This window comes from Cynara cardunculus (genome assembly GCF_001531365.2).
Source record: "Cynara cardunculus var. scolymus isolate 2C chromosome LG 5, CcrdV1, whole genome shotgun sequence".
Taxonomy (NCBI): Eukaryota; Viridiplantae; Streptophyta; class Magnoliopsida; order Asterales; family Asteraceae; genus Cynara; species Cynara cardunculus.
The window spans coordinates 516,338-526,563 of NC_037532.1; the positions used below are offsets into that span (position 1 = coordinate 516,338).

At 37.7% G+C, this 10,226-nt stretch overlaps 3 protein-coding genes across 4 annotated transcripts in view; 2 read left to right on the forward strand and 1 right to left on the reverse strand.

Annotated features, from left to right (window-relative positions):
• The window catches only part of LOC112512170 (ABC transporter C family member 14-like), a 6,472-nt gene extending 3,361 nt beyond the window's left edge, over positions 1-3,111 (forward strand). Inside the window, exons 3-11 of the mRNA XM_025118033.1 lie at positions 39-141; positions 233-868; positions 949-1,113; positions 1,198-1,492; positions 1,581-1,795; positions 1,877-2,182; positions 2,330-2,393; positions 2,481-2,720; positions 2,804-3,111. Of these exons, the coding sequence (XP_024973801.1) occupies positions 39-141; positions 233-868; positions 949-1,113; positions 1,198-1,492; positions 1,581-1,795; positions 1,877-2,182; positions 2,330-2,393; positions 2,481-2,720; positions 2,804-2,904 (2,125 nt within the window). The 3' untranslated portion in view covers positions 2,905-3,111. The remainder of the gene's footprint in view (positions 1-38; positions 142-232; positions 869-948; positions 1,114-1,197; positions 1,493-1,580; positions 1,796-1,876; positions 2,183-2,329; positions 2,394-2,480; positions 2,721-2,803) is intronic.
• A 430-nt stretch (positions 3,112-3,541) lies between these two features.
• On the forward strand, positions 3,542-5,283 carry LOC112512741 (universal stress protein PHOS34). Of its 2 annotated transcripts, none has more exons than XM_025118859.1 (4): positions 3,542-3,722; positions 3,819-3,913; positions 4,439-4,560; positions 4,875-5,283. In XM_025118859.1, exons 1-4 carry the CDS (start codon positions 3,557-3,559, stop codon positions 4,960-4,962), a joined length of 471 nt encoding a protein of 156 aa, XP_024974627.1. In that variant the 5' UTR covers positions 3,542-3,556; the 3' UTR covers positions 4,963-5,283. The 2 variants fall into 2 exon arrangements, with proteins under 2 accessions (XP_024974627.1, XP_024974628.1); XM_025118860.1 differs by having other exon boundaries at positions 3,819-3,886.
• Positions 5,284-6,374: 1,091 nt separating this feature from the next.
• LOC112512139 (serine/arginine-rich-splicing factor SR34-like) lies at positions 6,375-10,220 on the reverse strand. Its single transcript, XM_025117986.1, has 10 exons — positions 10,192-10,220; positions 10,060-10,106; positions 8,962-9,019; positions 8,803-8,852; positions 8,639-8,695; positions 8,463-8,548; positions 8,247-8,345; positions 7,042-7,075; positions 6,728-6,828; positions 6,375-6,622 (listed from the first exon to the last, which is right to left on the reverse strand). Exons 3-10 carry the CDS (start codon positions 9,011-9,013, stop codon positions 6,619-6,621), a joined length of 483 nt encoding a protein of 160 aa, XP_024973754.1. The 5' UTR covers positions 9,014-9,019; positions 10,060-10,106; positions 10,192-10,220; the 3' UTR covers positions 6,375-6,618.
• Positions 10,221-10,226: the final 6 nt, after the last annotated feature.

The following is a 10,226-nucleotide window of genomic DNA, read 5'->3' on the forward strand; positions in this document are numbered from 1 at the left end:
CTTCTTTTGCTCTACAAAATCTCAAATGTCTCTTTTTTCTTTAAAAAATTTCAGGAGTGTGTGAGGGGATCCCTCAGAAACAAGACAATCTTGCTCGTCACCCACCAAGTTGATTTCCTCCATAATGTTGATCTGATCTTAGTAAGTAGCTCAAGTCTTTTTTTAAATATAATTTTTCAGATTAGTGTTTGGATTGTTTATTGATTCTTGAATCTAACTTGAACTTTGTTAGGTGATGCGAGATGGAATGATTGTTCAATCAGGAAAATATGATGAACTACTAGAATCTGGTCTGGATTTCAAAGGTTTRGTGTCGGCCCACGAAACCTCAATGCAAATGGTACAAACGGAAGCTACAACATCGGAAAACACCTCCCCTAGACCTCTCCAGAAATCTGCTAGCCATAACACTAGGGAAGTGAACGGCGAAAATGAAAAGGCTTTAGAACGATCCAAGTCTAGTTCTATCATTGGAACATCAAAACTAATAGAAGAAGAGGAGAGGGAAACAGGWAGAATCAGCTTAAATGTGTATAGAGTTTACGTGACCGAGGCTTTCGGATGGTGGGGTGTGATTGTTGTTTTGTTCTTCTCGGTGGTGTGGCAAGGCACACAGATGGCGAGTGATTACTGGTTGGCCTACGAAACCTCTGCTGATCGTGCTGCCTCCTTCAACCCTTCGTTGTTYATTGAAGTTTATACAGCCATAGCTGGTGTTTCCTTCCTTCTGGTATTTGGTAGAGTCATTTCTTCAACAGTCCTTGGGCTTAAAACTTGCCAGATTTTCTTTAAGCAGATTCTACACAGCATTCTTCATGCTCCGATGTCATTTTTCGACACTACACCTTCAGGAAGAATTCTTAGTAGGGTAAAGTTTCTTAAAACTTGTGTTTTTTGTTAACTTTCTGTCGGAATAACTGCTAACATTTAAAGTTTGACCTTTTTCAGGCATCAAGTGATCAAACCAACATCGATGTTTTCCTTCCGTTTATAATGAGCCTGACTCTTTCGATGTACATAACAGTGATTRGCATTATCATCGTCACCTGTCAGAACTCTTGGCCAACTGTGTTCCTATTGATTCCACTCGGCTGGCTAAATTTTTGGTATCGGGTATGTTTCAACCAGGTTAAGTTGTAAGCATATAACAACTTAACTCATAAGATCTGATTTGATCTTATGGTCTGATTGTTTCAGGGATACTATCTTGCAACGTCTCGTGAAATAACACGACTTGACTCGATTACAAAAGCACCTGTTATTCACCATTTCTCGGAGAGCATATCCGGGGTTATGACTATTCGGTGTTTTAGGAAGCAAGAGAGGTTTGTTCACGAAAATGTTGAGCGTGTGAATGGAAACCTTAGAATGGATTTCCACAATAATGGCTCCAATGGGTGGTTAGGTTTCCGTTTGGAGTTCATTGGAAGCGTATTTCTATGTGTCTCCACTGTGTTCATGATCATCTTGCCTAGCAGCATCGTGAAACCAGGTACATTTCACACTAAACCCGAAAAATCATGTAAAGATTTGTTGTTCCTTTAGAGAAGTAACCTTGAAATGGGTGATCTTGATGCCAGAGAACGTTGGATTATCCCTTTCGTATGGATTGTCACTCAATGGAGTGCTGTTTTGGGCTTTATACACGAGCTGCTTTGTTGAAAACCGAATGGTTTCWGTTGAGAGGATTAAACAGTTCACCAAGATACCATCAGAAGCGGAATGGGTGAAAAAAGACAGCCCCCCACCTCCAAATTGGCCTTCTCATGGCAATGTACAGCTCAAAGATGTGCAGGTAACTTACAATTATCTGTAATCCCAGACTGRAAAACATTTTCGGGTTGTTTTTCTGAATTGATGTTGTTGAATGTTACAGGTTCGATATCGTTCRAACACGCCTCTGGTGATCAAAGGGATCAGCCTAAGTATTAAAGGAGGTGAAAAGATTGGTGTGGTTGGTAGAACTGGAGGTGGGAAATCAACTCTGATCCAGGTTCTGTTTAGGTTGGTGGAGCCATCTGGTGGAAGTATCATCATTGACGGCGTCAACATCTCCACCCTCGGACTCCATGATCTCAGGTCTCGKTTTGGGATCATTCCTCAAGAACCCATCCTTTTCGAAGGCACTGTGAGAAGCAATATCGACCCAATTGGTCAATATTCTGATGAAGAGATCTGGAGGGTAATGTTATATATATATATATATATATATATAGAGAGAGAGAGAGAGAGAGAGAGATATACACTCCTGTTTTCATGGATCGTTGGACCATGATCTATAATGTTTTGACCTCCATGGATTTATCTCATCCTAGAACTTGTTTTGCAGAGTCTTGAACGATGCCAACTGAACGATGTTGTTGCTGCAAAACCTGGTAAACTAGATTCTGCAGGTACTAGAAACGAATCCAACAAAGAGTCGTTGCTTTCTTTTCTTGGTGAAGAGAAGAAAAACTGAACATATTGTTTTTGTTTCTTAGTTGTTGATAATGGTGATAATTGGAGTGTTGGACAACGACAGCTTCTTTGTTTGGGACGAGTGATGCTGAAGCACAGCAGGCTGTTGTTCATGGAYGAAGCAACGGCTTCTGTTGATTCACAGACGGATGGGGTGATTCAGAAAATCATACGAGAAGACTTTGCGGACTGCACCATAATCAGCATTGCTCACAGAATACCAACSGTTATGGACTGTGATCGTGTTTTGGTCATCGATGCCGGTAAGTCCCTTCATCCCTTGTTGTTGTAGTGGTAGTAGTTGTTTGTGAGGTTATGATTTGGAGTTGGAATGGGAAACTTGCAGGTTATGCGAAAGAATTCGACAGACCTTCGCGGTTGATGGAAAGGGGTTCTCTGTTTGGGGCATTGGTACAAGAATATGCGAACCGGTCGTCGGACTTGTGAACAATTGCAGTTTTGATGATGAATGGAAGTGTAGTAGTCTTAAAAAGCAAAGTAGGATGGGTAGGGTTAGGAATAAATCCGGGAAGTTAGGTTGTTGGATGGGCAAAAAGAAGATGTTGAATGAGAGTTATGTGTATGATGAGATGAAGTAAGAGAGAGATTATTTACTTTGTAATGACCGTATCTAAATCTAATATCATTCATCCTAAAGAACCGAAATATAATTCTAATTTCAAGTTACATATCATTCATTCTAGAGAACGAGAACGAGAACGAAATGATTGTAGATGTTTTAAAAATTCTAGTTCAATCATCTTCATACAATAAATTGAAGGTAGGTTCATTCAAACTAAGATATTACAATAAATTCATCCAAGTTATTACATACCTTGGCTTGGCTTGGCTTGGCTTAGATTAAAGAAAAACCACAAAAAATAAAACACTCATTCATTCATGGTATTCTATTCACTCTTTTTTTGATTTTCTGTTAAAAGGTAACCAGGAATTTGAACTGAAAACCATAAAATTAAAAGGTAAGGTAGTGTGGACCCCTGTCTAACGGCGTCGTTAAGTATCTCGCCTCTTCTGGAATTTCCCATTTCCCATTTCTATTATAATCACCCACCCACCTACAGAAATCATTGTACAAAAAATGGAAACGCCACAAAAACCCCTCATGATCGTCGGCCTGGATGACAGCGACCACAGTTTTTATGCACTTCAATGGACCCTGGATCACTTCCCCAATTCTCCCTTCAAGCTGCTCCTTCTTCACTCCAAGCCTTCTCCTACTTCTGCCATCGGTTTCGCCGGTCCTGGTACAATCAACTCAACTCAACTCATCTCACTTTTACTTGCTCATTTCATCTCCTCTTTCCTAACTTTGTTTTCTCCTATATGATCCATGAATCCAGGTGCCGCTGATGTTTTTCCCTTTGTGGATTCGGATTTGAAGAAGATCGCTGCTCGAGTGGTGGAAAAGGCAAAGGAGCTTTGCCATTCCAAATCGGTTTCTACTTTTTTTTTCTTTTTTCTTTTTTGAAGCATAGCAGGGAGAATCTACTTGAATACTAATTAATCTGTCGATTCCAATTCCAAATTGATAAGATTTTCCTGGTTGGAATTGAGTGTGATATCAAAATTGCGAGGTTATGGAAAGTCCTAATGTCGAAACAGTAATGGTCCTAGTGCAAASATTCTATCAGGTTCTGTATGTATACTTAAGCCAATGGAAATGCTATTGTCTCAATATCTGATCATGAAGCAAGTTCATGTCCCGGATAATCACTTGTTTACATTACATAGTGTGATTGGAATTGTAAGCCGATTTTGGAACTTCTAGCATCTAATACTGTCAAGTATAGGAAAAGAGCTTGTGTGATTGGAACCATAAGCGTGTTTTGACTCATCTTCATTGCAACTTTTAGCATCTAACGCATTTGAAAGATTATGGTTGTTTCAGAGGTTCAAATGTTTCACTCATTTATTACTTGTACTTGTTTGGATTATTTCTAAAAGCTACTTTTCTGTATAGGTGGATGATGTGAATGTGGAAGTTGTGGAAGGCGATGCTAGGAATGTTCTATGTGAAGCTGTAGATAGGCACCATGCTGCCATGTTGGTGGTTGGTAGCCATGGTTATGGAGCAATTAAAAGGTGACGTTTATTTTTGTAACTAGATTTTATGCATGTCAACACGCATGCTTTGATGGAAGCTACCTGCACTAAGATGTATTTATTCTGCAATTATATTACTGTGAAAAGATCATGATTCAACTAATTAAACCTTTATCCAGTCCTGATTGCTTGATAAGTAAACCAAACGATTCTGGTTTCTTACTTGTGAGCAATTGTTGCGCAAACATGGAATCCTCTTCAAAAGTTGTGGTGGGATTTTCGTATGCGAAAATGCCACTGCAAATCACTCCTATTTTCTGTTAATTTTTACATGATTTTAAAATCTTTTGTAGGGCGGTTTTGGGAAGTGTAAGCGACTATGTCACCCATCATGCCCATTGCACCGTGATGGTAGTGAAGAAGCCAAAGACCAAACACTAAGCCAGCAGAAATGGCCTCCTGCCATTGCTAAGTTGGAAAGATTTAAGGCATGGTTGGTCAAACTTAAAGACTACTCCTATCTGTGTATGTGTGACCATAATACTTATTCTTGTTTCGTGGCTCTTAAATAAAACTTGTTTCAATGTTGTATTTCCTTTTTTTGTTAATTGTGGGTGTGTACCTCGACTAATTCCAAGAGCCCTGGATAAAATCCAGTGGAATCGAACCGCTAATGTCGTTTAGTATTGTATCTCTTTCAAAGCCTGTGTCTGGATTTGTTTCCTTTATTTCTATAGTGGAGTAAACAAGCAGGTGTCATTGTTATGTTATGCCCACACTAATTACCAAGGGGAAAAACATGGAAAGGTAATGTTATTTATGTAAATTGTTATAAAAACGTGACGTGTCTTCTCATGAAAATGGACATCGATTTATGGAAGGAAAAAAATCATTTGATAATAAATGAAACAAAAAACCATCAAAATATTAATTTGCATTTTAGTAGATATACAATTAATTATGAACAAAAAGGAGAACAGGTGGTGCTCAATGTCGCCATGTGTCTGGTTTCTTCTTGTTTGCGTCTTTCGTTTTATTATTATTATTATTGTTGTTATTATGTTAATTTTGATCAACAAAATGATGCTTAAATAATTTTGTATTATGTGTTTGTTTCCATGTCTTCATAATTATTTTTATCGTCTGTCTGTCTGTCTTAAACCTATTTTCTTGTAAAATTGAAATTAATTCACCAACTTATCCAAGTGAGAACGTTTCCAACTTAATTTTATAAAAAAAAATTAGTTTTTGGTAATTTTTCTTATTTTCATTGGTTTTAATACAAATTAACTTAAAATTAAAACCTTCACCAATGAACAAACAGTCACAGAAAATCATTACGTTGCCTGATAAATGCATCCGCATATATTTATTCATCATCATAGACATAGGCCCACAACCAAAACTGTTTAATATTTTTTTTACTATTTTAGAGTAACGATTGTATTTGCTTAAAATTTGCCAAATGGACATTAAATTCGCTATGAAAATCCATAAATATAATACGATAACATTACCGTTTCCTTGTCCAACATCACATGTTCTTCATTTTAGAAACACGCATGATATATTTATCAAAACAGAGATCAACTCCAAATATAAAAGAATCGAGTTGACGGTAAGCAGGATGAGCCATGTCATGCCAAAATACGTCTTTAAAGCAGGTATAGCCCTACAAATAGTCATAAGACGAGATCAACCTTCCTTCCCTACCATGTCATGTCATGTCATGTCAAGTGAAAATAGTCGACACAAACGAGCCCACAACAGAAACAAAATGAAAGCCGCCCTAACAGTAGCATGCCCAAGCAGCTGGCTGAGGCTTGTTCAAGCGTTGTCAAAACATCAAATACCAAATATGTGCCATCTGGAATCCACAAGAAACTAGAAAAACTTTGAACCAAAAAGGCATTAACTCTAGTCAACATACAACAACTCGGTCTAGTGAAGTATAAATAGACATCCACAATCCCAAATCCATGCTTACATATAAGTCATGTTCCAAATTCAACTTACTTGGCTAAGCTAACTTCTTAGCTCCAAAACAACCTTTCCCGCTCCACTTCAGAACCAACCCATCAACTAGCACCAGCTTCATCACCTGCCAAATTACAAATAAAAAAATTATGCATATAATATACATGTACATCTACCAGCATGACTTTTTCTTATTCTTATTGCAAAAAATAGATGTATGCAACCATACCGTGATAAACTCTTGCTCCTGCTACGACTCCTGCTTCTGCTCGGACTCCTGCTCTTACTAGGACTGCGTCTTTTGGGACTTTTACTAACCCGCTTTGGGCGCTGAGTTCAGAAGAAAACAGAACACGACACCGATATCAAGAGGATTAATACTCAGTAGCAAAATCTAAACGGCTGATGAAACAAAATCAGAGTAAATGCTACCACAATTGTCCAGCCAAATGATATACATATTTAGCAGGAAAAGATGTAAGATGGAACTCCCAGACGATAGTTAACTTTAACGGGTTAAAATTAAATCACGGTTTCACTCACAGAAGGTGGCGGAGATCTGGATCTTGAAGGAGATCTGCAAAAGTTCCAGAAACAACCGAGTTTAATATCCAAAAGTTCCTCTTAATTTACTCTGATCCAAGAGCCTTGATGCCACTTCCACGTCAGAGAATCAGTAACCATAATCAATACAATCAATGGAAAATCCAAATGTTTAGCAGCCCAACAGAGACCAATATATGACAGACCTAATGAAGTTAGAAGGCCAACGATAAATTATCTTTAAATGAGAAAGGAGAAAAAAGGATGCAAATCGAGACACAAGTGAACAAGATACCAATAAAGCCGACAAATAAGTTGAACAGCATGCTTTATTTTCTACGTGGCATTTGGAGAAGCAATGATATGATCCAACTTGTTAAAACCGTGATTGCCATAGTCCATAATCATATAGCGCCTATTCACAATCCAGCTTTATGATTGCAATCCATATCCAGGATTCTTCTTGTCCCAATCTAGCACCAGTGGACATTGGTGATGCTTATTAAAAAGACACCACAAGGGATTCCAAAACTGGCTTCTACAAAATATCATACCTCCACAACCACAAGTGTTATAGGTATTGGTAACATATCCCATGAAGATCCTAACATGCAATCCTTTGAGAGTCGTATATATCCATATCTAAAAAGGCAGAAACAAGGCAGTTTCATCTTCAAATTTTTCAGAAGAAAAAAAAACGAAAGATAGTTTAAGAGAATCAGTTTCTTGACGCCTGCTAACACAAAATCATAAACCAATCCACAGGATTAAAACTAGAAAAGTAAACGAGAAAAGTAAACGAAGTCAAAAGCCACAAATGTACCCAGTTCTCGAACCAGGATCCTGAGTAACATGAACTCATTTTATTCCTAAAAACTCGTTCTTACTGCCTACGTTAGAGTAAACATTCATCTAGATCGATGCTAGTGTATCAACTTCTCCAGTTAATATAACATAAAATATGTAAGAAAGAGGAAAAGCAAATCTTTAACATGAGAACACAAATTGATATAAGAAACAGGATGAAGAAACCATTTCTTATGGCATCATGATGCAGGATGCAAGCTTAAATACATAGCAGAGGACTTGTTACTTATAGATGATGAAATGCCCTTGTTTCATAGGTCTGATTTATCTAAGGCATGAACCTTTAGCATAATAGTTACACAGAACATAAACCAAAGATATTAACTAGAAATGTGTACCTTGCAGATGGGCGGGGTTCTGATCCAGAACGAGAACGAGGAGAAGCAGACCTCGAACGGGATTTTGAGCGGCGAGAAGATTTTGCTTTTGGGGATTTGCTGTACAAAGATATAGAACAAGACATGGTTTTTATTGTTATCATTCTTATTCATTTGAAAGCAAGAGAGCTTCCGAGACAAATTTTAGGTAGACAGTGCAATGAAACAGGTACCAACCTTCGGCTTCTGCTGCGACTACGGCTATAGCTCTTGCTCCGGCTGCGACTACGGCTCCTAGAGCGGCTAGAATCATACTCCTTCACCTATAGGTAGTTTTCATGTAGAGTAAAGCACATGCAAAAAAAGCAGCGTGTACAACACATCAACCACTAGCATATTAGCATAAAACATACACGTATAACTCCGCGAGAGAAAGCATTCCGGAACTCAGAGTCATCCAATTTCCTTATCTGTGATAAAAGATAGTGAATATTAAATAACACCACGGATGGCCAGAAGTTTGAGCTTTAACTTCAAAAGAATGACTACACAGGGCAAAAAACAGATAATTATTTACAGCATATTTCATGTCATCATAGTTTGTGTAGTCCACAATCCCGGTGGTGCCTGCAAAATAAATGACATTATCACATCAGCCTTACCACTCAATTAAGAATATCCACATCGACTCACCATAGCATAACCAAAAAAACTTTCTATCTGATAATAATCTTACCACCTCCCTCCTTAAAAACTTGGGAGAAGCAAACATCCCCAGCTCGACGCATGTGATCCTGGAAAACAAGAGAAGTGAGGCAAAAATACAAACCCTGAAAGTGCCCTTGAGCCAATGAAATCACTGCATGGTTGCCTTCAAATAGTGCAGTAGAAGACTAACCAAAAGCACACATTTCTAGCAAAAAGGGTGGCTTTAGAAAAAAAAATGAGATATGGCATTATAAAAACTATCACACTGTTCAGCAAACTAAATATTCATCAGTCTTAGCATTGTCAATGTATTAGCTATAGAAATGGTGCATGACAAAGTGGATCACAGACAAATACACTCCAACCCAAATAATAAAATGCTCATGCCAGGGGAAAAAGTAATAACTACATTCAACTTGAATGATTATGATGGTTCAAAGTTCTTTTAGGAACCGGAAACAATTTAAGAAATAAAGTGGCAGAAACAAAAGCTTTTGGGTCCAACATGTAAATCATGGAATCTGCGGCGAATGATGTGCCATCTTCTATCGTCTTTTAAAAGATAGGAAACAGATACTTCAGTAATTTTTAAAACAAAACTCAAAGGTGTCATTTGTCAATCACAATATCGAACTTAATGGTATAGAATATATCTTGCTAATCATGCTTTCATATATCGCAAATCTTATGAATCTTTTTTCAATTCTCTAATTAGGTGCTCGACCGGGAAAAAGTTAAGAAAAAAATTGATCAAGACCAAAAGTTAACGTCAATGCCAATTTAATGGATTGAAATGCATATAACAGAATAATTGCTCTCCCCCTATCTAAGTTTTGTCTCTATTCTCAGTTCTTTACTAAGTTCTACTTCAGCTCACAAGTCACAACTTAAACTAATATTTCAAAAACACCTCAACTTCAGTTCATGATAATAGTTCCCACAAGGCAGATCCTGAAAGAGCACAATTATCTGAATTTATCACGCTACAGATGTCATTATAGCATTGAGAAGTTGACATCACCAATTATTACAATCAAGGTTGGAGCATAGGGTGCATGAAGTGGGATTAAAAGAAATGCAAGAGGAATCAATGAAGTGTAAGCATTACGGTATAAATCATACTGACCTTAAGGTCTTGCCATGAAGCAGAAGAGGGCAACCCAGTGACTAAAACTGCATTATAAAATGCAAATAAATATATTTGAGGACAATGTATTCCAATAAACAGGACAAGGCACTTCCAATCTGATACTTGTACCTCTATAATCGGAGCGTCTGGAAACACCACCGTGA

What these genes read in the sequence shown, in the direction of transcription:
- LOC112512741 (XM_025118859.1), top strand. Translation starts at nt 3,557, where the DNA reads ATGGAAACGCCACAAAAACCCCTCATGATCGTCGGCCTGGATGACAGC. An exon ending in CATCGGTTTCGCCGGTCCTG is followed by an intron (nt 3,723 to 3,818) that starts GTACAATCAACT and finishes CCATGAATCCAG; the next exon opens with GTGCCGCTGATGTTTTTCCC. An exon ending in GGTTATGGAGCAATTAAAAG is followed by an intron (nt 4,561 to 4,874) that starts GTGACGTTTATT and finishes AATCTTTTGTAG; the next exon opens with GGCGGTTTTGGGAAGTGTAA.
- LOC112512139 (XM_025117986.1), bottom strand. Translation starts at nt 9,013, where the DNA reads ATGCGTCGAGCTGGGGATGTTTGCTTCTCCCAAGTTTTTAAGGAGGGA. An exon ending in AGTCGCAGCAGAAGCCGAAG is followed by an intron (nt 8,346 to 8,462) that starts GTTGGTACCTGT and finishes ATCTTTGTACAG; the next exon opens with CAAATCCCCAAAAGCAAAAT. An exon ending in GAACCCCGCCCATCTGCAAG is followed by an intron (nt 7,076 to 8,246) that starts GTACACATTTCT and finishes GAACTTTTGCAG; the next exon opens with ATCTCCTTCAAGATCCAGAT.